At 32.5% G+C, this 27,956-nt stretch overlaps 1 protein-coding gene across 1 annotated transcript; it reads left to right on the top strand.

The window, feature by feature from the left end:
• The first annotated feature begins 903 nt into the window (after positions 1-903).
• LOC140056381 (kin of IRRE-like protein 1) lies at positions 904-23,230 on the top strand. The gene is made up of 11 exons (XM_072101738.1): positions 904-1,017; positions 12,081-12,298; positions 12,710-12,821; positions 16,454-16,774; positions 17,128-17,262; positions 17,426-17,545; positions 18,086-18,481; positions 18,870-19,034; positions 19,145-19,249; positions 19,604-19,938; positions 20,199-23,230. The coding sequence occupies exons 1-11, from the start codon at positions 963-965 to the stop codon at positions 20,457-20,459; spliced, it is 2,223 nt and encodes a 740-aa protein (XP_071957839.1). The 5' UTR covers positions 904-962; the 3' UTR covers positions 20,460-23,230.
• The last annotated feature ends 4,726 nt before the right edge of the window (positions 23,231-27,956 follow it).

Here is a 27,956-nt window from a genome sequence, read left to right as displayed (position 1 = left end):
TACAAATAAACTTTATTACTGTGAGTGGTAGGCCCTACTGTTAGATTATAAACATATAATATACAAATAAATAAACGTTATTACTGACAGTTGCTTCTCAACGTTTGTATTAATTAATAATTTAAAAATATATAAACGTCGTAGTGGTGTATCGTAACACATGTACTTTACTATTTCAATCGACTATGACAGTGACAGTTCTAACAAAGTACCGTATTAAATCGCAAATGTTTTACTGTATTTAGTGGTATATTATTTATAGGCCTATAAAACATTAAAAACAATATTTCGTTACTGAGTGGATAAGAATATATTTTAAAATGTTTCCTCTTTGTACCTATCTTCTTCCCCCATCCCTCAACCCTTAATGTTACATACAAAACACAAATTGGGTTTTTTTAAATGAGTCCAAATAAAAAAATTTGACTCATTTTGTTTCTCTCTCGGAAGTAATTCCCAGGGTGCTAATTTTGGTTGACTACATAAATCATTGTGTATATCTATTCGTTTCTGTAAACGACAATGTATTATAGTCCTGCGGTACGTACATTTGAAATCTCCATTTTTTTCGCGCTGGAAATACTGTGTATTCGAGAACCATCTGTGGGCACGACCTAGATGGTACGCGAGCGAAGCGAGCGTGCCATCTAGTATTATAAATTATAGCTATTCACCACACTAACTACTTCCTTTACATCTACGTAGGAAACGTTCTCGCATTCAATAGCCTCTCCTCCTCTGGTCTGCTACCCAACCTAATTAATATGCAAACGGTGATCGAATGTGGGAGGAGGGAAGATTGTACTGTACTCAGTAAATTTGACAGACGAACTTCGCAACATCGTCTTATCGAAAAGATATTTTTTGAAACAGTCGACGAGTTTTGTTCCACATTATTTAGCAAGAACTCATGCAGTGCGTGCACACGGCTGATTTGCTCTCTTTAAAATAATTATTCATTAATGACAACGCTAAAGATGTTCTTCGTTTTGTTTTTGATGGCCTTTACGTTGAAAGGTAGGTCTGTTTATAATTTCTTCCAACGTTTATTCATTTCTAACAGTCGTCCGAAAATGACACCTTGCGAAGCAATCACCCATGAAATATGTTTATAAAGTCAGTAATAAAATTAATATTAATTTCATGAATAATAATAACCTACTAGTATACTAAATTGTCATGTCATTTTTAGTGTTTAACATTCTACCATGATATGTGACGGGTAGCTGGTGCATGTTTGATCTCACCGCACGGGTGGTTGAGGTACGGCAAAAGTGACGGGATTGTGACCGTCTTGATTGATCGTGATATGTAGGTACTGGACGATGGGGGTTACTTAGGGTGGCCCTGGTTGGGGAACTACGTAATTTTCGTTTTATTCCTCACACTTAAAATATCGAAATACAATTAGATAGTAGGCCTAACAGTATCAGAGTAAAGTAACAGTTAGCAGGAAAGAAATTAATTTGGACCTTAAATATCCTTTTAGGTAGTTTTTCTTGGAAAGTGTTTATTTTTCAAAGACATTTGTTATGTGCATCACATTTTGGATTAACTGTATTATTTGATTTAGTTAAATTTCACCCAATTGTAGAAAATGTTTTGAACCCGGATTTGTGGTAGTTTGATAAATAGTTGTTACTACCAGCTATAAACAATTAATGTCATTGAACTGGGCACTACCTGGTATAAGAAAATAATTTGTCTTCACTTTTTTAGGTAATCATTCTTTTTCACTGAAATGTATGCATTTTTTATAGCTTTCAACTTGTTGCTGACAAATGTTGATTTGTGTAAATTTCATTTTCATTATATTCAATAAAAAGAATTCATATTTGAACATTTTTGTGTTCATATAAATCTTCACTATCCAGTGTAAACAAAATTTGTAGAATAAATAGCTTTTTTATAGTGAATGAAAAAGGTAAATCATAGGCCTATAGGCCTACATGCCAGGTCAAATGACCCCAAAATTATGCAAATTATCATATTTCCTTAGACAGTTTACTTGTTGCTGCTATCTGGTTTTGGTTCAAAAGTTTCTGTCTAATCATTATTTAGTTTTAATGATTTGTTTGAATATATTTGAAACCCGTTTCTAACATGTTTTAAAAGTTACATCTCCCTGGTTAAACAGTCTGAAGGACCTACAATTTTCTGTCAAATTGAACTTGAAATAGTAGAAGCACAATTAACACAGTTAATGGTTCATTGGTAATTGACCAATTGATTGATAAACATGCTTCTTCTGATTGTTGAATTTGTTTACATTATTCAACATATGTCTTAGGGTTGTTTTAAGTCACCTGTGATTTAGTGCCACCTGGTTTATTCATTTCCAACTTTTACTCTGCTGCCCTCTATAGTTAAAACAAACTGAAACTTTTTTTAGATAAGCAGAATAGTGATTTTCTATTTTTCATTTCATTATTTATTCAGTCTATTTCAGTATAATTATACATAATAAAAAAAATGAAATTGGGGAGACCAGGGTCAACCTAAGTGAACTTTATCACTGTAGCTGCGCCGGTTGAGTATTAGTTCCTCAATATATGTGATTTGGTGAGCTAACACCAATTACCCAATGAAAATTTGTTAACCTTTTCAAAAGTATGTACAAACACACTCCTTACTTTAAATTGCAAACTTGCAAAATAACCCATGCCTGGCCATGTACAGCACCTGTTAAATTCATGTATATTAATATGGATAATATCTTTATCTGATAATTACCAGGTGACCTAGTTTTTTCAAACATTTATATTATAGTTGTCATAAACAAATGTATTTCATGTAACAATAGTTTAGTTTGACTCTAAGTTGAGAAGAATAAAATAATTATAACCTCCATGACTCCTTTTTGAAGTCTTATGGTATTTTAATTTTCTATGATATAAACATTTCTGGAAAAAAGTAAACAATTCCACTTTCCCCTTCATGCTGCATTACACTTGACTGCTTAATTTGTTAAACACGCTGTTTGCTATTAAAGTAGTTAGGAATCATCAACATGGGCTCATTGATTGTACATAATTTAATTTGACATGAACTTTGACCTGGTACAGTTTTACCATTGATAGAGCAAAAAGAAAAATACATTTTGGAATGATCTCAAATGCTTTCAAAATTTTAGATCCACACAGTTATGTGTTTACTTATTCAGAGAGAATAATCAGCATCCATTGATTTGTACATAATGATTTGAAGTGAACTTGGATATAAGGTTGTGCCGCCATTGATAGAGTAAAAATGAATGACATTTAGAATGATCTCTACTGATCCACAAGATTTGTTTCTGTTTATGGTTTCAAAAATTTAATTGTTTCATTGTGTTTTAGTGAAGATAGTGAACTAATTTTATCATAATTTTAAAGATACACTATCATCAAGTTCATTTCAAGATTTTATGTGTTTCCTTTTAATCTCTTTATTGACCTGTTTTTCTTATTCTGATTTTTCTTGATGTTTTAATGATAACGATGATGAATAAAGAGTAATTGATTTTAATTATATGAACATGTGCGGTTTTGGGTTAATATTTTCCTCTCCCATCTGTATATTTGTGAAAGAAATATATTGTTTTTTTATTAAAACTATGTTGGCTCCAGGATGCACATTCATGATGCGAGAAGTAAATAAAACAAAAAGGGGAACATTTACATTTTAATACCACTTTAAATATAGATTTTACTTTGGTAACCAAACTAAATCTCAGATGATGAAATAGGCCTACTGCAGCAATTAAATTTTACTCGGCTTTAATAGTTAGGTTGTAGGCTATTTCTTTTCATCCTTTTGTATTACTTTATTGTATTGATTTTGAAACTGATTGAAATGGTTCTGAATAAACTTGAAAGATTGATTGATGGTTGTTCATAAATATTTTTTTTTAATTGGTTATTAATCTGTAATTGTAAGACTGTCTGAGAATATTGTCCTAAATATTTCTCTGCTATTGCTGTCTAAAATTATGGCAACTGTAGAAGTGTTCTAGAAGAACATGTTTTGGTGTCATTACACCTAAATGCATGTTCCTACAATTTCTTGTAGGTCATGCATGCAAATGTACATGTCTCACTGGACACAGTTAACTTATGATGATTTACTAGTTATTAACCTATTGCTAACAGGTTTATGATTATATCTTCACTTTACAACTGAGATTATTATAGAATGTCAGCAGAGAAAGATTCCCTATCCTCCACCCACGCAAGTGTTTATATGGTCAGATATTGTATGAGCTTTAATACAAGATATGGAAGTGGTCAAACGGTCAATTCAGCCCCCAAGAGAGCATTTCATTTCAACATACTAAGCACGTTCTCACTGATATTTTATATTATTAGGATTCCCACAAGTGTAAAATCCAACAATTTGTGTCTTTGATTTTTGAATGAATTATACAATATAAAATTACATAATTTAAAAATTCATATAATATATATTACTAACAAATAGATTATAATTTAGAAAATTCAGAGTTTTAGCACATAATAGTTTATACATTATCACCACAGAACATAATTTTCCATGAGGACACAAAATCACTTTTTATTTTATCATATTTTTTTTTTGTATTTATCATTTGTGTGAATTGGAAAATACCGTATACGAGTATTATAAAAGTTTCATTTACTTGCTTGGCAAGGAAAGACTGTACCAAATATATTATTTTGTATTATTTAAGTGTGTTCTTGTTTGATATTGCTTGATTGATTGGTTTATCTTGTATTAGGCCTATCATTCATTGACACTGTCCTATACTTACAGATAGAGTATTCATATTTATAACCTGGGTTCTCTTTGTTAAATAGAATCAATCTTTCAATATTCATTATTTGTATAAATGCAACTAATATATCTAATCTTACATTGATAGAAAATCAATATAATACAACTTTAGTCTTGGGTGCGTAAACATTTCAGGGACAAGGCTTCTCACATTTTTCAACATCTGCAGGATTCAGAACGGTGTAAGGTCCCCGCTAAGGCGGAATGCTTCACCGTTCTGGATTCTGCAGATTCCGCTTTCAAACTTAAGGTCAAGGAAGCCCTCCACATCTCGTGGAGTAAACCTTCCTTGAACAAACAAATCTATAACTTAGGCGTCACACTTGCCATATGATTGGTTGTTGCCTACATTCCTTGTTGTTTTATTATGCTAATTACTTACTCATTTACATACACATGTCCTATTGGTATATAAGCACTCTAGGCGTTGTTTACTGTTCTGATGATGAGAATATAGTTTCTCGAAACGGGTCACATTTACATTTTAAGGCAGTTTGCCTTTTTATTAAATGCCTCGCTATAGTCATCTTAACTTTAGTCTTCCATTTCAAGATTATTTATTCAGTATTAATTTCAATTTTTAAAGACCATTATTGGTGGTATTTTTTAGCCTGATTATTATAAAGCTTAGAGTATAAGAACAGCACTAGTTTCTCATATTAATAGTTATTTTATATGTTTTATTATAATTATTTCATAATATCGCTTTATAATCTCTGTTGAATTTAATGTAGGTCTACTGTTTGAACTTACCATTAGTATTTTTATACCGTATTTGAAAGTATTATTACGGATAAAAAATCTAAACAAGCATGTATTCTTGTTGTTGGAGTAAGCATGAAGGCAGAAGGTGACAGATCTTAGTTCAGTACACGTTTCATAAGCATTGTTGTTTTTAACGTCTTTGCTTCTTGCGTCAGAAATTTATATTTCAGTATTTAGAACAAGCATTGTCTTGTAACATGTGGTAATATGTCAATTTGCTTTATAATTGCTTGAGAGGTTCAGTGACATACATAAAGGCGCAGGAATGTAATACGTGAAAGGATTAAGTGTCCACATAAAGTAGCTAATAGCAGGCTAATTAATAGAAATGTCTTTGAATTCAATTGAATGTTGTTATATTTTGTGAAAGCTTATCAACATAAGACAGACATGTTTAATTTGGTAAAGCTGGAGAACATATAGAGAATTTGCACGAAGAACCTCTCATTCAGGGGACACTTTGCAGTGAAACAACGATATGTTTTAACGTTATGCCCAGCCCCTATCCAGGGGACACTTTGCAGTGAAACAACGATATGTTTTAACGTTATGGCCAGCCCCTATTCAGGGGACACTTTCCAGTAAAACAACGATATGTTTTAACGCCATGGTCAGCCCCTATTCAGGGGACACTTTGTTGGTTCCCGGAAGCTATATATTACTGTAGAATCCCTCTTTTTGGACACCCCCATAAGATGACACTTTTCTGTGAAGTGAACGAGGAAAAATATATGGTTTAACAGCCAAATCCTCTTCAGGGTACACCCCTTACTATTTTTTAGTCTCGAAAGTGAATTGTATTTTGTAATTGTATTTGGGAGAGTTGGTATGTTTTGGATGTTTTAACTACATTTTTTTTAAATATTTGGTCAGTAAAATAATTTACTTAACAGGTGGCAGTTGTTTGTAATGACTTTGCCGATATTTGTTAAACTAAATGGAAATTAAATCCTTCTATCTGACATTCTTGTTGCATTTGTCATTCTGTGGATCATTAAGTCCATAATTTAGATCTGTATCTTGACAAAAATCTATGTTGGAAATTGTATTTATAAAAATTAATATCTAATTTGCAATGATTTTACAACTTCTGAGAGTATTTAATTTAATGATTTTCTTATGATTTGTTGAAATTTAAATGTAGAATTGAAAATAGTGATATTATTAAGTCTGTTTCCTGACAGCTATAGTATTCTATCAAAATTGTTTTATAATTGATTAAGTGATATTAACAATTTCAATATATTATTTACTTTGACTGCAATATTTCTTTTTTGTTGTGTTAAACATAACTACTAAAATCCAACCTAAATACTATAGTTTTGTTTCTATAATGTTGTTAGCTAGAGAAGACAACCCTTACCTTGGCGCACGCCATATAATATGGGTACACCTCAGCTATTACCCCATATGGAATACAAGTCACTGATAATATTTTTAACAAATAGCCATTCCTAGTTCATGGGACAAATCTTGTCTTGTTAAGTCATGTAGTTGTCCCCTTAATAGAGGATCTAATGTTTTCAGGTTTTGTTTTTAATCGTAATTTATACACATAGATTCACGATAAAATCTTGCAGTGACAGTTGTCCGTTAATAGAGGAGCCAATATTGAATGGCCTAATTGTCTCCAAATAGTTTGATTGAATTTAAAGACAGTGGTTTTTATGGATTAGATGTAAGGTGATCCATGGTTTTAGAGCTTTGTTACTATAGTAACTGGCCTATTTTGTTCATTAAATGCATATCAATCCAGTTCTAGTTTTGCAGATTTTAATCTCTTTCCACAGTAAGGCTGATGTCATGTGAATTGCGATCCCTGATTTGATGTTCAATGTATTTAACAGATGTCAATAACTTTTTAATAGATTAATATCTGAATGAAAATACAGATTTCTATATTTTACAAATAATTAGTCATATACAGTTGTAAATATAGACCAAAATCGTTGAAAGAATTTGTTAATTTACTACTAAAATTGTAATAACCGAGGACCAGATGTGTATTAAAATGTAGAAAGTACTCGATTTTTGTATAGCCCTACACTTTAGCTTTTTCATGTTTGGTATGAAAATTATGTATGGTCCTGTCACACCAAAATCAGTCCGGGCCAAAATCGGTCCGGCGGACCAGTTTTGGCTGCCAAAATCAGTCCGGTGGACCATTTTTGGCTGCAAAAACCTGTCCGGCCAGACCAATTTTGGCCGCCAAAACGGGTCCGGCCTGGATAAAATCGGTCCGGGCAGTAGGACTGTTTTTGGCCGCCAAATATGGTCCGGTCTTACAAATATATGGTGCGCAAAATGAGTCATAATGTACATATCATTTTAAATAAAGGGCCATGATTGTCATTATATTGAAAACTACAGGGTTTTATTTGTTATTTTAATATTATAAATTAAGTCTGTTTTTTTATTATCATTATTAATAGTAACTCATCAATAATTAGTACTAATTGTTAGGCTTTTTGTGTACAATGTATCTCTGCTTGTTTTTAATCCATTTTGTTCTTTAAACATCTTCGTTTCCCCATGATGTTAAAAACAATTTAATTTATTACTTATTTATGGTTAATTAATCAATTCAATACAATTATTATAAAACAATTATCCAATATTGATTAGGCTGAGGAAGGAAAAAGGCCTCGATCATAAAATAAAATCTAGCTGGCAATATCAGCGTCTCATACCCGTTCATGTGAGTGTGTGGCAGGCTGCAATATCAGTGAACACCTACGTCATGTTTTTAGATAAAATGCATTTATTTATCGTATCTATCCGACAAGATAACTTACTTATATATATCATGGGATATTTTTCTAGCCATAAACAACTTAAACCAGCATCATAGGCCTAGTAATTCAATTAAAATCGACAGAAGAAAAACCCGGACCGATTTTGGCAGTGGCGGACTGCTTTTGGCCACAACTTTGGAGCCAAAACTGGTACCGATTTTGGCCCCGGACCATATTTGTCGTGACAGTCCTCATCTGTCATATGGCTTATTGCGCAACAACCTGGAACATTTTTTCTTTTTATTTTACCAAAATAATGTTTATACTTGATTTTGCTATGCTAAATACAGATTCATTACATTTTTTTGAACTATAAAATATACAGATTTGATGCCTAGAAAAAAAAATATCCATACATCAATTGTTAATGTTAAAGATGTATTGTCCCCCAAAAACATGAAAAAGAAAGATTAATTAAGTCAGACTTTGAATGCGTTATTTTATAGTTTTAATAAAGTTAATCACTTCTACAGAAAAAAAAACAAAAACAAATAATGTTTTCACATATAAAATGACAAAATAAATGGTTAAATTCAACAAAAAACCTATTGGCTGGCAACCAATTTGACAATTTTTGCTATAAATTACAGTTTTTTTCAGGTAAATATATTTTTTTTCAATCCAATTTTTGGTCAAGTGGATAACTATTATGTTACGGTACATTAAAATGGTATATTCAACAAAAAAATGTTTTTAAGAATTATTTTTTCAGGACAAAACATCTTTAAGTAGAAAAACATAGAACAAGCAGTAACTGTCATGTGTCAATTGAATGTATAATAACATTGAAGAATGATTCTGTGACGTGACTATATAATGTGATGAATGTATGTAGGCCTTATGGCTAAATAGAAGGCTAATTAATTAACAGTTATTCTATTGACTCTAATGTGTCAATGCGTTGTACAATCAATGAACTTAAATGTGTTTATTGCATTACACTTTCTTCTCAAAAAGGGCGTGTGGCGCAGTGTGTTGGACGCTCGACTACTGATCGTGAGATCGAGGTTTGAATCCAACTCTTGCCGCATTGCTTGTATCCTTAGGCAAGATACTTTACTTATGTTTGACTCTCTCCACCCAGGTGTATAAATAGGACCCAGTTAGATCAAGACAAAACTTTTGTGCTGATTACTAGCTGCATTATGGAAGTATGTTTCCATACGTGTTTATCCAAAAAAATTATCGAGGTAATAATGTTTAGCGTTTAGAGGTTTGACAACATTAGGCGCTATATAAATCAAGGATATTATTATTATTATACTGAAAAACAGAAGAAAATGTAGAGGTATTGTGTCAGGGGTGTGTCTAGAATTGTAATGATGAATTGCTAACCCAGTCTGTCAGAAATAGAAACTGGTACACCAGCTCAATAATCCACCCTATAAAATATTTTGCAAAAGCTGTTATGGCTAAAATATCATTCCTTTGGGAAAATAATTCTTCAAGAATTATGAATTATTAATCATAATTTTCATGACATATGGCCAATTTAAAAGGACTTTTGATAATGAACAAATCTTCCATTTCATCTGTTATTATCTTGACAATTTCAATTTAAACAGAAAATTAGTATTTCCCAAGTAATATGGCCTACCGGTAAATTGTAATCATCAATGATGTAATTGAAATAATGATTTTTAAATGATGTTGTTTGATGAGCTTTTAGAATTACTGCAAATGTTCCATTTAACCTACTATATATCATATATATTATCTTTTTTACATTAAAGATATATTGTTCAATGGAAAAAAATTTATTTTTAAATTTTTTAATAGGCCATTTAAAATTATAACATTATAGTTATTCACTTTGACCATAAATTGGAAACAAAACTTTAAAAAAGAAAACAAAATTAAAACATGTCAATGGGTTTTTGGTTCAATTTGTTTATTTGTCTTTTTAAAAGCACAAAATAACATATTCAAATTTTATTTTATTCATCTTTATTTTTCATGTTATAACATTTTTTATTTGATTTTTAATTACATGGAGTATGTAATTGGCTGCGAACCTTTATCAGGTCAAAGTTTGTGTGAATGATCTCTGCTTTTTCCATAAAATGTCTCAAATCAACATGATATCTATACTCTCAGTGGGGTACTCTTAACGTATTAATGCTAATCTGTTTTACCCAACCAAGCAAAATATAGAATGCATTTTGAATCTTCAAATTCAAAATAAGTTATTCCTCACTCCTCATGAATACTTCAATGGTTTAATACAGCCTTGACTAGTGTGGTCAAATCCATTACTGATCTACCTGCCAGAGGCATCAACAGCTTCTGTGCCTGATTTATTGCCTGTGTATGGGTTGGATGCACTCAGATAATTAATGAACCTGAAACAACTCCTGGTCATTGGCTAGAAGTTCCTTGAAAAGATTTTTTTGTATAACATGTCATTGGCTTATATTCCTTGAAATTGAACAGTTTTCTTTGTACAATTATGACCAATATATTTATATATATTTGACATTCCTTGAAAAGAGTTTGATTTTGGTTTGTATTGTATATAGTTCATTGGATGAGTGAACATACCAGGTAGTGAGTCCCGTTTTTAACACCATCATCATCACATCATAATATCATCATATAATTCTTCATTATAGAAATATTTATAGATAAACTAGTTTTTATTAATGTAAATGCTGGTATCATACAAATTTCTTTATATGCCTTGTCTTTATTGTAAACAATAATAAACATCCTACCGTATTTATTACTTTTTTCCCAGCTTATATGAAGTACCCAAATATTTGAATTGTACTTTCCAATACACTACAAAGTTAGAAAGCTCTTAAACACATAACATTAATAAATCATCTTTATTACATGTAAACTGAAATTTAATTGCTTGATACATGATATATATTATTTACTATTAAAGATAGACTCGATAACTTATTGTAAAAGTGTTACACTTATTGTAAAAGCATTATTTTGTGTAAAACCGTTGTGAGGTGATTTATAAACTGCCTCATATATTTTCCAATCTCTGAAGTGGTTTCACACGTCTTCTAGTTTGTGTTATGTGATTGGTTGGCATATTAATACTCATGCGAAATGTAGGATGTTGAAGTGTAAATGGCTAGTTGTGATATTGTGAATATTGTCATTTCACCTTTATAAAAGATAGGTCAAATGATACCAAGTTATTATTAATATAAGTCATTTATATCTTGTGAATTTTATGGTGTGAGTTTCTGAAAAGTATTTTATTAAAGGGGATTTGAAACTTCTTTTTGAACGCATTGGCCTACTGTACTAAACATTGGGATGCATTCATCATGTTTCCGTACCATGTTTGTTTGTAGGGTTATTCATAAGTTAGATCAATTGTAAAATTCCATTCAAGATTTTACCAAAATAAAGGTTCATTAGCTAATGACAACAAATTGATCAGTGAGATTATTATATATAATAATGATACATTTATTTGAATTATTAAATACAGTCCAATTTCACTAAGTAAAAATTGATATAGGCCTATCATTTTTTTAATGCCTAGACTGTTCATTAATAGAGTATATTCACTCCATTGAATATTTGTTGCTTGCAATACCAGTGGCAGATTCAGGATTGAGGGCCTAACAATTGTGAATTCATTGTGTGCTGAACCTAATCTTTTGCATTTGTAATAGGATCCACCTATAATACTGTTTTTAACATATTCTGCATGTATTTATTTGTACCCTCACTCAAAAACAAAATTGTTGTTCTTCTCAGCATCTGCAGTTCAGCAATTTGCTAAGCAACCAGCAAGCATTCAAGTGGTTATAGGCTTAGAGAGGGTTGTGTTGGAATGTGTTATAACAGACAAGATTGGAGAACTAATCTGGCTGAAAGATGGTCAAATTCTTGGATCAGATCTCGATCCGGGATTATCAGGAGTACCTCGATATTCAATTATTGGAGACATTAGTATTGGTGAATTTAATCTACAGGTTGGTGTGTTCAGAAAAAAGATAAATATTGATATCCATACACAGTTGCGTAGGAACTATGAGTAATGGCTAAACCTAGGAGCCCGGACAAAAGAGGCTCAAGAAAATGCCACACCATACCTCAAACTTTTACTGATAATATATTTTTAGTCCATTTTTTATATCTTTATGTAGGTTCGTCCAAAACAACATGTTTTTAAATCATCAATTTGTCTTCGTTTTCATTCTCACCACTCGTATATCCTATTTAGCCTATGTAAGATAAATGTTTATAATTCCATTTCTTTTCCACTACCATTACCCAAGAAAATATATGTTTTGTAAATTAATATTAAACTAAAACACCACCACTATCAATCTTTGTGTACAAAGCCTATATACATTTATTTTTTAGTGTTTTTCTTTATTTAGATTGAGGATGTTGTGTTGGCAGATGATGGACATTATGAATGTCAGGTTCTTGCAGGAACTCAAGGAGAAACAACTCTTCGGTCATCTCCACTTGCCAAGTTAACTGTCATACGTAAGTCTGAGTATATTATAAGTCATAGGCCTACGTATCAGGCCTGTAGATTAAACTTGTTATAATCATAAACAAATTTTTTAACGAGACAGGAACGGCTAACCAAACAAGAACAGGAAGGTAGCAATACATTGTGAGACACATTGTATTATGGAGCTACTGAGATATTGTAAATGTATCTATTAGTACACAAATGGTATCTCTTTCGAATAGGATTACTCAACATTGCTGTGTTGAGTAAGTGTATAATAATGTTTTATTTATCTCCGAATTGTTGCACCCATACATAACAACCAGCTAGGTTTTAGGCAGACAAAAGAACTCAAATAAAAGAACACTTACCTTAAGCTTTAACTAATAGATTCATGAATGGAGCTTCGAAACAAATAATTCAAGGGTTTCTTAAACACTTTTAGACCTCATTCATATAACAGTGACTGATGTAACACATACATATAAAGTAAGTGGGTACTTTAAGTCACTTATAACCAGAACATTCAATGTAATACACATCAATCATGTTGTGTCATAGACGCACTTTTTGATGTAAGGATATAGAACTTCTGTCACATTTTTACAACGATTATATATGTATATTTTACTCTTTCACACATAACACTATTTTGCAAAATACTTGTTAGTTGTAAACTAGCTTGAAGGCTCTGAATGATCAGTATAATACTGTTATATGTTACACTATCTCTTAGTGTGAAACCGCAGTAAAAATTGTTTTTAAATTAAAGCTACGTGTTGAATAGAGTTATTAATACTATCCCATTACCATTCAAACAAATTGTAATTTTAATGTATACACTACGGTTTTCATTGTTGATGTAAAACAACAATTGTACCAAAACTTGGTTCTAATTTGTACTCAGGTTTTACAGGAATTGTTCCATATTTAGTGTTTTTGCAATACAAAAAGAAATTCCCGAAACTTAACTGTTAAGAGAGAAGTATATCTCCTTGTACACTACTGTGAGTAGCTATAAATTTGATTTAATGACCTGTTCTTTAACAAATCTTTCTTGTATGAAAATCTCCTGTAACCCACATTTCTTTCACCTCATCATCAACATTAAACATCTTTTAATAATGCGGTTCACTAGACATGCTTTCAGATCAAAGACAAGAGCTCCCTTGAGGTAATCGAGACTTGACATGGATCAAGCCAGGTACATAAGGCATAAGGATGATGCTTTATACTTTATATTACCTTTGGTAGTTCTTATTTAGCGTGGAAATTAACAGACATATTGAGGTGTCAGTAACAGAAATCTAATGAGAACTGTATGGATTGAAAGTCAAACAATGCAAGTACTGAGAGTTCAAATAGCTCAGATGAGAGATAATTAACTGCTGCGTTGATTGAGCAGAAGGGTCCAACACCATCACCCTAAAGGATGAAATGTAGAAAAAAATAATTACTGTAAGCTGCAAATCTGTGTCTGTTGGGATGTCGAAACAGGTTAGGATAATAAAATGAGAAAAAATAATTACTGTTTGATGAAAGTTGAAGGATCTATCCCTTTTACAGTCACCTAAAGAAAATATATTTTTTATATATTTTTTTTTTAAGATTATAGTTTTTCAGTACAGTTTTTCTAATTAGGCTTACAAGTGTGGTTTAATCTAGGAATGTAATTTGTAATCACCCACCCCTTTAACTAATTCTTTACACCTGCTTTTCAAGGTGGAAAGGTGACTTGGAAGTCACCGCAACAACTAAATGGGGGCGGTGTTACTTAACTAGATAGCTACCAACATCAGAATAATTACTGTTGGGAATACTTTTAACTTAAGCAATTTCATGCAATATTTTCCATTAGGTAAAATTCTTGTTTTATAGGTTTTTGACAATTTCATTTAGTTATCTATTCACATGGGACATGCGACTACATATGGTATTGTTTTTATACTATTTTGGACAAGAATACCAGATTTTGTTTCATATATATATATATATATATATATATATAAACAAATCAGGCACAGAACATTAATTCTAAACCGCCCGGTGATATACTGAATTTTAATTAATTAATTTGAAACGATAAAGATAAAGATGAGGAAATCTGTGAGAATGAGAAAAAGTCGCCCCAACCGAGACTCGAACTCGGACCGCCTGCTTGATATGCAGATGTCCTAACCATTAGACCACTGGGGCTTTCATGGTATTGTTCGAACTCGATTGGATAGCGACTCTTTAACATTCTCGGCGTGGTACGGCGGAACAGCTGAGGACTAGTGAATAAAAATACTGTAAGATGAGGGCGTATCAATTTGATCTCTGGTGCGCGTGCGTACAACTGAGGACTAGTGCTGTTCCGCTGTACCACGCCGAGAATGTTAAAGAGTCACTATCCAATCGAGTTCGAACAATACCATGAAAGCCCCAGTGGTCTAATGGTTAGGACATCTGCATATCAAGCAGGCGGTCCGAGTTCGAGTCTCGGTTGGGGGCGACTTTTTCTCATTCTCACAGATTTCCTCATCTTTATCGTTTCAATTTATATATATATATATATATATGTTTGACCCTTCTTTTCTGGGTATTGCCTACAGCCTGAATTCAGAAAATTTGGGAGGCACTGTGGATTATTATAGAGCTTTCGATTTCAGATGACTGACAACCAACTTAGGTCAATTGTCTTTTGGTGACCTAGAAACTATCAAACCTGTATCGAGGTGGGAGCGAGCATGTTTCCACATGCACACAATGAACTAACATGACGTAGTTGGTCGATCGAAAGCTACCTGTAAAAGGAGGTGTAAGAAGCAAAAGACATTTAGAGTGTAACATACTGTGCAGTAATATTTTTATATTAATATGTATATTTTTTTATTTCATTTTTCATTATTTCTTTTTTTGTTAATTTTTTTCTCATTTTTCGTGTTTGTATCATTTGGTTCAGCCTGTTTTTAGTCACCCTCTTTAAACAAAGTTTAATTTTTTTTAAACAGAAATGAAAAACAGTATAAGGTAGAGTACTTAAAAATATCTATAAATATTTGATTGTCCTTAATGTCAGGTGTACCACGCTGATTACCACCTTTACACAATAAATTTTAATGCAATAATTTTTCAATAAATTTACAGTAAACACTATGAAACAATAAAGAAAAAAATCAGCTTGAGTTAAGAAAATTGTCTCAACCAAGACTCGAACTTTACATTTGATATGTTGCATACCATTAGACCACTGAATACATTAGGAACAGTTTGCTTTATTGAATTCAATCTCCTATTGAAACCAATCAATAAATCACTAACCTATTTTATACATCTGGGTTTATTAAAAACAATTAAGGTAAATTTAGTTGTGGACTATGATAATGGTACTGTATAATCATTTCTGGGAACAGTCTTTACACTGGGGTGGTCCATGGGCCTTAAAATTTATCCATTTCAAATTGATTTTTAACCAGTGGCCGTAGTCACCATGTACAATTAAACTAGTGTAGGCAAAATGTCCTTTTTTTTTAAATCTCCAATCTAATAGAATGTCTATTTAAAGGGAAATTCTTGATAATTATCTACTTAAGTGAGATTTGTTAATAAGGACACAATAGGGTTTTATAATCACATCTCATTCACCAGAATACAATGTGTTTTTCCTTTTTATATCTAGGTCCTCCAATATCAGTTTCAGTTGATAATTCACCCACACTGTCTGCTGTTGAAGGAAAGGCAATCTCCTTAACATGCAGAGGGCTCCAAGGTAATCCACCGGCCCAGATTACTTGGTACCGAGACGAACAAGTGGTAGGGGGTGCTGCTGCTTACAGTACAGAAGTTTCACCAAATGATGCTAGTGGAAAACTCCATGATGCAAAGAGTGTGTTGACGATTACGCCAACCCTGAATGACGACGCAGCGATATATGTGTGTCATGTGATCAATGATGCTCTAAATGAACCGTATAAGGCAATCATTGATCTAGATGTGCAATGTAGGTCCATATATATTCTTTTTGGGATTGATGAAAGATAGTGGTTAACATGATTGCTTTACTCCCAAGGTTCACGGTTCATTGCTGACCTTGTGTTCTAGTATCTGGGTCACATCCTAACCTACTGTGCTGTAATTTATTCTGTTAAGAGTAACTGGGACCCTCATTATTTCAAGCAAAAGCTTGTTCTCCCCTACAATACATGATACATGAAAAAAAATATTTTCTAAAGTTGTAAAAAAGCTAGGTTTTTTATGCATATGAAATGTTTTTTTTTAATTATTTGAATCAAAATAACTCTTTAGTTGAAATTAATTATCTTAAAAGATTGATTTCTTTTGTAAATTACTCAGACGCTCCTGTTGTTTCAATTGAAATAAGTCATGAGATCATCAAAGAAAACATGCTTGTTACGTTCAACTGTGTTGCAACTGGCAACCCCAACGCAATGTCATATGCTTGGTATAGAAATGACGTCATTATGAGTGGTAAGTTCATTACTAAAACTTGTATTACATCTGTGTAAATGGATAATACATTAATTTTTCCTATAGGAATTACAAATAAATCCTTGACGACCTTAACAGTGCTGTGTTATCCTAACTTACAATTCCCTTCGACTTGATGTCATGGTGTTTTTTAATATTTTAGGTGCCACAGAAGCTCAACTTGAAAGAACAATGAGTAAAAATGACAATGGAGTAACATTCAAATGTGTTGCAATGAATGCCGTTGATAGTAGAGAGGCTACAGTAACCTTGAATGTTCACTGTAAGTGTTGTGGCCACATCGCTTTTATTGTTGCTCATCCATTGTGCAAAAACACATCTACAATCATTTTAGAACCATGAAAAGAATATACTAGTGTTTGCCCCAAGTTTGTATTTAATTTGTCTTTTTCATGTTCCACGAGTCCACATGATGTATTATGAAATGCAAAATGTGCCAATATATTTATCTTTTACTAATTTTAGGTCGAAACAGAACCTAGACTAATGTTTACTCAACTTAATTATTGTGTCTTGATACATTTAATAAAATAAAATATGAAAAAAAAAATTTTAGAAATTAATATTCCATTCCTATAAAACAATTTGTTCAATTACAATTCATCTAAAAATGAAAACCTATAATAAATCGAGAATCAAAAATCGATGATAATTGTAAATTACTATGAAATAGAAATAAATCAGGGAACAAATAAAAAATTTCCATTCTTTAGTCTCATTACCAATAGAGGGCAGTATATGACTTAATAGCTATGTCAGAGAATACCTAAATGTGTTGCTAAAAGAATAACTTTTCTTTTAGTTGCTCCATTTTTCACGACCTATCCAGAAGACATATCTGTCGATTATGGAGAACAAGCAATTATTGAATGTGCTGCAGATGGAAATCCAAAGCCGACGATTAAGTGGACACGTCTTGGCTCCAGGGCCACTCTTAGCACTATGAACCGACTTCAGTTTGACAATGTTAAAGATGGTGATGTCGGTATATATATGTGTACAGCTACTGTTACCGGGTTTGGTGCTGAAGCTCACTACGCGAGAGTGGACATCAATGGTATCCCTATTATTGAAAGCAAGGATGTCCAGTGCGTAGAACCTGGTGACACGGCTCAGATAGACTGCTTCACAGACACTAAACCAGACCCGATGATGATTGAGTGGAACTGGAATGATGGAGAGGAACATCTGGAAACAGGCAAGTTATCTGGTATTGGAAATGTTAATATAGGCATACTGTAGGCCTATGCTTTTTTTCGTTCAGAGGCTCCTCACAAGGCACAGCCTTAGTGCCAAGAAGCCACTGCAACATATAACAAGATTCACAACTGTATACTTAGTGTATCTATTATAGTCTAGCTGTTTACACTAAGGCGCAGGATTGTTTACAATGGCAGGACATAGCTAACAATTGCTGTATGCGCTATAACTGCTAAGAGATGAAATACTTGGATTTAGTAAGAATTTGTTTCCTAAATTACAGCTCCATATTACATTAAAAAAAACATTGAGGAATAAGAAATAGAAATTGGAAAGTTAAGCGACTGCATTAAAATCTTTTTTCTCACTTTTCTCTTGTGTTTCAGGTTCAGCGTTTGAACGTTTTTCTGCTCAGAAGAGTACCACAAAGCATGGTGTACGGAGCATACTTTACATTGAAGAAACTTCCGATGAAGACTTCAGAGCATATAACTGCACAATATGGAATGAGAAAGGGTCATCGTGGCTTATCATTACACTTACACCTTGTGGTTAGTTTTTTCTTAAATTCAATTAACCTATGACCTGTATTTTGTGTGTGCATTGTTATATGCTTAACCTATATTAAAAAATTAATTTTATAATTAATATTTTTTTGTAGAAATGGACATGATCATATTTATAATAATTGGTGTAGTATCCAGCTCAGTCTTTATTTTAGTTGCAGCTGTTATGGTCATCATTTGTTTTAAGCGAAGATATAACAGTAAGTTCTTAGTTTCTTTAGAAACAAAAAGGAATTGTAATTTCTCTAACTAACTAACATTACAAATATAGGTATTTGTATATACTGTATAATGACAGAGTATAATCCCATGCTCAAGTATAGGCCTAATACTACCTCATAATTTATGCTAAATTTGGATGTCAAAAATATAATCCCACCCAAATTTTATGACCAGGCTTCCTGAAAGTTTACTCAGTCATATATGATCTAGGGTCATAAGTATGTGGGTGAAGTGGTGGGCTTGAGTAGGACTAATATCGTTTTTCTTTCACCAGTCCTGTGTGAAGAAATAAAGAAAGATTTGTCGACAAATATTACAATTTTTCTCAACAGGACGGAAAAAATTAACATTGAATGAAGAAGAAGAAGTGGACGATGATGAGGATGATGAAAAGAAATCGGTAGAAATCATCAAACGACTCTCAGATTATGACCTCACTAAAGAAGAAAAAGAAAGAAAATACAGAGAGTACAATAATTACAAGAACTCGCCTGAGAGTACCCGCAGCAGTCATGACCGCTATGCGGTGCCAACCAAGATCATGCGCAAACGTTGGAACTCTTGGGACAGCTATGACCGACCACCGTCGCGTGGTGCACGTCAGAACTACGGGTCTTACTCAAGACGCCATAATGATTACGTGGATCCAGAATATTTACCATACAGAGTAATTTTTTTTAACTTTTATTATTGAGCAATTATCCAAAAATTGTTTACCCTTATTATTTAGCAATTATCCACAAATTGTTTACCTTTATTATTTAGCAATTATCCAGGGTTGTGCCCTCCTTTTGACAGCTAAAATTAGTTTATGAACTACTTTTTGATTTATTTTTTTGACAGACTCTTCACGAGTAGTTTGTGTCCCTAACAATATTTTGATTGGTACAATGGTAACGAAGAAATTTTGTTCAACTTTCTTATTAGGGAAGATCTCGACATGATTGTGCCGAAAGACCAAGAACCTTGCCACGCTACCGTGATGACGACAAAATACGCAACGCCGATTACCAAAGGTATAGCGAGTATAGGAACAATAAATACAACAAGAGAGATGATAAATTAAAAGAAAGAGAATGGATTAAGAAGAGAGAAGATGATGTAGAAAGCGGACGTAAAGCTGAGCCAGATGACGTATCAAAACATTCAACGGAAAGTACACATGGTAACCTGGCAACTGATGTTTAACCCCTTTGTTTACTTTTATTACTTTATTAAAATTAACTTATCTGGTTACTACGAAAATTAGGGAATTTCAAACATTTTTCTCCTCAAATTCTAGCCAACAGCTGCGGTATAACAAAAAATATTCAAACATTCAAAAGTCTCATAATGCTATATAATATTTTGTAGCGTAAAAGTCGCCTAGTGCTTTAGTTTGTAGGATAAAACATGTAGCGTTATTGGGGATAATTTTGTAGAAATCCCATAATTCGATGCCGTATGGAACCAGCAAGTTTGTGATTGGTTGAAAGTAAGTTATTCAAGGCCGTAGCGAGAGGTTAAAACAGACGAGGCAAAAATGCTTTAAATATAATTATTAATAATTATAGTTGGGTGGTGAAAATTGAAAATTTCAGACGAGGCAATTTAAGTACAGCGAACATTTTGTAATATTTTCCATTTAATATGTGAAGCTGTATTTTGTTGCGTCTATCTGTTACAAAGTTGACATTGTTACTAACCATCATGTACATTAATTGTGCCTGTTGATGCTGATCTTGAACCTCATCTTTCTATAAGTCGCTTTCATTCGCGTTGGGGACGTAGCAATATTGTCTGGTCAATTGTACATAGTTTTCTTTCTCCAGCACAAGTATTATCATGAGACCTATAGTGCTACATAGATTGTAGCATGAACATCTCATAATGCTAATCTCCCCTTCCTAATCCTTCACAATCCTTCACAATGTGCCTTAAATTCAGTTGTAGATTTAGAATATGAACAATGCCAAATTACTACACAAAATGCGCCGAAAACCGCGCCGAAAACCTTGCAGAAATGAAAATCTGACTCAGATAGGCCCTAAGATGTGTTTTCCCCTTTAAATTTCGAAGTAAGTTTATAACGGGACTAAAGAAACAAATGGTCGTAATTAAAAAACATTTAAAAAAGTCAAATCAAAATTTAATCGTAAAAAGTAGGCCTACATGTAGTATACTAAATCCTTTCTTAAATTAAGGTATAATTTGCATATATGCTAATTAATTACTATATCAATATATTTTGACGACCTTTTGTAAACTAAACTATTTTTATAAAACATTTTGTAACTCAGGCATTCAAACTTGTCGCATGTGTGATGAGTATTACTGCCTTTAGAAATAGATGTCAACTATACTAGATAACAAATATTACAGTATTTAATATTAATGATATTAATTATTGTATGTCAGCATGTGTCAGCAAACTACAGTAGGTTTAGTATGCTGCAATAAGTGTAGTCTTACAGTACATTGAGCTTCCAATTTGTATATATTTTGTATATAGTGAGATTTTGTATCCTTTTATAATTACACTGATAGCTTACTTTAGAAATATATAGGTCAAAGTAATTGAGGAGTCAGGGGCGCAGCCAGTGGGGGGGTCACGGGGGTCCTGACCCCCCCTTTTTTTTAGAAAAAATAAATAAAAACATGAGACAACAATACAGATCAAATCATCCTGGAGATACTGTGGAAGATTACTACCGAGCAGTATTACCAAATCAACTTCTTGATTACAAACCGAGTTAAAAACCCGTTTTTCTGCCGATAACAGGCCATGCTTTAAAATATTTGGCGTAGCACCCGAGTCTATAGTGAAGTGTAATGTTGAAGAAGTCTTCAAGGAACTTGAATTTGGTACGATGATCTGCCAAGACACGAACATCTTCATTCCGAGCTTCAGTGATGGAAGCGACTGTGTAAAATTAGCGGATCCAGATGTGTTCCCGAATGTGCGTGCACTTCTTCTAATCGCGTAGGCCTATGCCCGTAACGTCTGAGTTTTTCGACTTTATGGAGAAAAAAACCTGTTTGGGAAATCACATGTCTTATGAGCAGCTTTTGGGATTGTGCCTCATGAACATACACTTTAACATGAACATTAATACAGAGAATGTCATTCGCGAATTCTGTCTCCAAGCCAAGAAGAATGTATGTTCCAAACTTATGTTTAAAGATGCATCACGCGATGTCAAGAGCGCCGTTATAGTAACTAACGTAAAATGTATGATAATAATTTAGAAGTTAGTTATTACAATTATGTATAAGCTATCACCTATACTATACATTCGAACAAAATAGGTATATTTTTAAACAAAATATTGTATGTACTGGGTATGATAAGCGTCTCACATAAACACGGAGCCAAGATAGCTTCTTGGACTTGCACAGTGTATGAACTCTAACCTTACGGTTCTCATTTAATAATATCACTCCCTCCATGCTATCATTCTAATTTCTTTTTTCAAACTTTTGCATCTCTACGTTCATTTCATGCAACTTTTGTATTGGTGAAAAGGGAGGAATTCAAATAATTCCTCCTCTGAGTTTACAGCCTCTCTACACAAATCAACAAAACAAGCAAGAAAAAAAGTGTTTGTCTGTGGCAGCCTGGAATATAAAAATGTTCTGTAATGAAAATGAGAGTTGTTTTTTGTTTTCTTTGTTACAGTTTTTTAGTGTTAACATTGTCATAATTATTTGTGTGTGCGTAAACCGATTCAAATGATCTAGATTGCCCTAGACCGCCAAAGCTTCCAGGGGGCTTCGCCCCCTGGACCCCAACCGGGGGCCCTTGGCGGCCCCCTGGCCCCCAGCCCATGGTTGCTCGCTTCGCTCGCAAAATACTCACATATTGGTTGACCCCCCCTTTAATCCTTTGCTGGCTGCGCCCCTGGGAGTAATATTTTAATACAATTAATCGATTTGTTATCGATTTTAATGCGTTTATTTCCTCAATCATTTGAGTAATCGTATTTAACGTTAATTTATTCTATATATAGATTAATTAAGATGTTGTATTTTCTATACCAATACTAACCCTAACCTATTACCTTTGTTCTGTTATTACCATTAATTTAATATATTTACCCATATTATGATATTAATAGTATAGAAAATAGAAAAAAAATGTCTTGTTGAGTTTCTCTCGTATTTGGATAATATTTTGTATTATTCAAACCGATATTACCGTTAACACCGTTAACATGCTAGAATAATGTTAAAAACAATTACTGCAACAAGCAGCAACAATCTTATCATTGTTTTCTATCGAAACGTCAACAGCCCTATAGGCATATCGTAATTATTTGTTCTATCTGCACAGAAAACCATTGGTATACAAGGCTACCGTTCCGATAGAAAAATAATAAATTAGTCCACGTACTGACATAAACCTATTTTAAATATATCGAGACGGCATTTATTCTTAGTTTTCAAATAGTATTGGCAATTCTTAAGATGGCCTTCAACATTCTTATTAAACTATATTTCAAAATATATGGTTTCGTTTCGTTACACTATCAAACTGTATCATGCCAAAACTAAAATGTGATATAATTATGGACATGATGACGTCATATCACTATATTTGGCGCACATCACATTTCTTGTTTAAAAAAAACTAGTTCCATCGTGTAGACAGAGCTTTAGACAACAATAGTCAGTACTGTACAATGGATATATGTGTTCTATAATAACTTAATCAACCAACACCACTAAAATTTAAAACACATCATGTTACAATATTACGATGTTTACGGTATAAAAAATATATATATTATATGTATTATCTGTTTAGGTCACGCTGTAAAACGGTCGCTCTATCAAACTGTACGCCTATTATATTTCAATTTAGCATTTGTTGTTTTTTCCAGTTACACCATGTATCTGTAGTTGCCACCTGACAATTACTCACTGCCGATTGATTCATCGATGATTACTTTTTACTACACAGAGTATCAGCATACGTTATTAAACTATTTTCTACGAATGTGCGTCTTTAGAGTTTACAATGCACTGGATTACGTTCACAATTATAGTTACGCCACATTTTAGTGATGACCTTTAATAATAACACGTAATTTACTGTATTTAAAAACATTGTCTTCGATCGCATGACTGAATTGAGTAATAAATAATAATATATACTATACTAATAAATCTAACCGTAAAATTACATAAAAAGGGCAAGAAATTAGTACAATTGCTAGGAAAAATGCAATGATACAAAAAGAAATCTGCGGTCTTTAATGTTCAGCCGCCTTGTTGCAGGTATATAAAATATACCAAATTGGCTAGTTGAGAATTCTCAACTATTACCGCAGTACGCCTGTAACGACGAAGCCTACCGGTATAATGGGATAGGCTGATTTCCTTGTTAACTTAAGGGGTCATTTAATTACTGAATTATGATTGGTAGTAAAGGAAATTTACTGGAATCCTATTGGATGGTAAGGTGGTAGTAGGACCATGTCCATCCCATTGCAGTAATAAAGTTGAGCCACCTGCGACCATTACAATGTCCTACCATGCTAATGTAGGAGTGGGGAAATGTTATGCTTACTACTGTTTCTTTTAATAATTTAGTACAATTAATAAGAATAAAGAATACACTTAACAATATACAACAAATAACATTAATGTACGATGTAGTTTAACACTGTTCTCAACTATAGTCATTTTGGTATACTTGAGCACATTGATAAAGAATAGGATAAACTTAACAATATACAACAAATAACATTAATGTACGATCCCGTTTAACACTGTTCTCAACTATAGTCATTTTGGTATACTTGAGCACAGTGATAAAGAATAGGATAAACTTAACAATATACAACAACAATCCCGTTTAACACTGTTCTCAACTATAGTCATTTTGGTATACTAGAGCACAGTGATAAAGAATAGGATAAACTTAACAATATACAAAAAATAACATTAGGGCCTAATGTACGATCCCGTTTAACACTGTACAATATACAACAAATAACATTAATGTACGATCCCGTTTAACACTGTTCTCAACTATAGTCATTTTTGTATACTTGAGCACAGTGATAAAGAATAGGATAAACTTAACAATATACAACAAATAGCATTAATGTACGATCCAGTTTAACACTGTTCTCAACTATAGTCGTTTTGGTATACTTGAGCACAGTGATAAAGAATAGGATAAACTTAACAATATACAACAATAATCATTAATGTACGATCCAGTTTAACACTGTTCTCAACTATAGTCATTTTGGTATACTTGAGAACAGTTATAAAGAATAGGATAAACTTAACAATATACAACAAAAAACATTAATGTACGATCCCGTTTAACACTGTTCTCAACTATAGTCATTTTGGTATACTTGAGCACAGTGATAAAGAATAGGATAAACTTAATAATATACAACAAATAACATTAATGTACGATCCAGTTTACCACTGTTCTCAACTATAGTCATTTTGGTATACTTGAGCACAGTGATAAAGAATAGGATAAACTTAACAATATACAACAAAAAACATTAATGTACGATCCAGTTTAACACTGTTCTCAACTATAGTCATTTTGGTATATTTGAGAACAGTGATAAAGAATAGGATAAACTTAACAATATACAACAAAAAACATTAATGTACGATCCCGTTTAACACTGTTCTCAACTATAGTCATTTTGGTATACTTGAGCACAGTGATAAAGAATAGGATAAACTTAACAATATACAACAAAAAACATTAATGTACGATCCCGTTTACAACAAATAACATTAATGTACACGATTCTGTTTAACACTGTTCTCAACTATAGTCATTTTCATATACTTGAGCACAGTGAAAATATGAAAAACACAATAACACTATAATATTTGTAGATGAATGACGCGGACACGTACATTATGTTCATAAGTAATTGATATAAATTGACTTTTAAAAGTGGAATTAACACAACTATTTGGAGATGAATATGACGTGGACACGTACGGTACATAATGTTGATGAGTATATTGATATAAATCGACTTTTAAAAGTGAAATAACACTATTAGTTGTACACTATTGATCATTATATGAATATGACGTGAATTGCACGTACATATGTTGATGAGTAGGCCTATATTGATATAATTGACTTCGAAAAGTGAAATAACACTGATTTGTAAATGAATATGACGTGGACAAGTACATTTATTGATGAGTATATTGATAAATCGACTTTTAAAAGTGAAATAACACTAAAATTTATAGATGAATATGACGTGGACACGTACATATGTTGATGAGTATATTGATATAAATCGACTTTTAAAAGTGGAATTAACACTAGTGATTGTAAACGTGAATTGCACGTACAATATGTTGATGAGTGTATTGATATAAATCGACTAAACGTTAGATAACTGCACTATCTTGTACAAGTACCCTCACTTGCACTGATGAGGGGCTAGTGTTGCCCGAAAACTCTGCTAACTTTTCTGGCTGTTTTACTTTATCGTTTTGATTTAGCTTTTCGCTTCTTTTTTTGTATCTCCATTGAGACCACAGCATTGTTCATTGTTATTATTTCAGTATTTTGCCTTTGGATTTACTAATATTAAAAGTAAAATAATACTAATGACTGTAGATGATATGACATTTATGTTGATGTATATATTTTTGTATATATAATATGCACACGTACATACGTTGATAGGTATTGATATAAATAGATTTTTAAAAGTACGGTAATAGACACTTTATTTGTAGATGAATACGACATGGACAAGTTGCAATAAATTCTATCGTTATATCGTATGTTGATGAGTATTGATATAAATCGACTTTTTTAAAGTGGAATAACACTAAAATGTATAGATGGATATGGCCTCAACAAGTATTGTATTAAGCGGTACTGTATATTGATAGACTTCATACCTGTAATGTCAATGAAATCTGGCAACAAGAATTGTGTTTGATCCTCCTAATAGTATTCTAATAATCTTGGTTTGTAAAGGAGGCATGACAAATCTAAACGCATAGCCAGGGGAAGGGTTGGAGTTTCGAACAAACTTCCCTGTGCCCGTCCTACGGTTTTTGTGAACTTTTTAGTAGCGAGCAAACGCGACTCTACAGCTCACTATGTCGGTCGGTCGGTCGGTAAACACCAACTCAAATTTGAGCACGCGACTGCAGCCATGTATAGGCCTATGGCCTGTTTATACTAGAAATCAGCAGTGAAAGTATATGTAAATAATATGTGTTAATATAGAATTAGTTTTTTTTATTTAATAAATAGTATTAAAGTTGATCTTATTCTTTATCTGTGATTAATTATACTCAAATGAATATAGTTTAAAACAGTATTAAACGGCATCGTACATTAATGTTATTTGCTGTTTATTCGAAGTTTATCCTATTTTTTATCACTGTGCTCAAATATACCAAAATGACTATAATTTAGAACAGGGTTAAACTGGATCGTACATTAATGTTATTTGTTGTATATTATTAAGTTTATCCTATTCTTTATCACTGTGCTTAAGTATACCAAAATGACTATAGTTGAGAACAGTGTTAAACTGGATCGTACATTAATGTTATTTGTTGTATATTATTAAGTTTATCCTATTCTTTATCACTGTGCTCAAGTATACCAAAGTGACTATAGTTGAGAACAGTGTTAAACAGGATCGTACATTAATGTTATATGTTGTATATTGT

Source organism: Antedon mediterranea, chromosome 8 (assembly GCF_964355755.1).
Source record: "Antedon mediterranea chromosome 8, ecAntMedi1.1, whole genome shotgun sequence".
Taxonomy (NCBI): domain Eukaryota; kingdom Metazoa; phylum Echinodermata; class Crinoidea; order Comatulida; family Antedonidae; genus Antedon; species Antedon mediterranea.
The sequence above is the reverse complement of the archived record's forward strand: the minus strand, read 5'-3'. Positions and strand labels throughout refer to the sequence as shown.

What these genes read in the sequence shown, in the direction of transcription:
- LOC140056381 (XM_072101738.1), top strand. Translation starts at nt 963, where the DNA reads ATGACAACGCTAAAGATGTTCTTCGTTTTGTTTTTGATGGCCTTTACG. An exon ending in TTTTAAGCGAAGATATAACA is followed by an intron (nt 19,250 to 19,603) that starts GTAAGTTCTTAG and finishes TTTTCTCAACAG; the next exon opens with GACGGAAAAAATTAACATTG. An exon ending in CAGAATATTTACCATACAGA is followed by an intron (nt 19,939 to 20,198) that starts GTAATTTTTTTT and finishes CTTTCTTATTAG; the next exon opens with GGAAGATCTCGACATGATTG.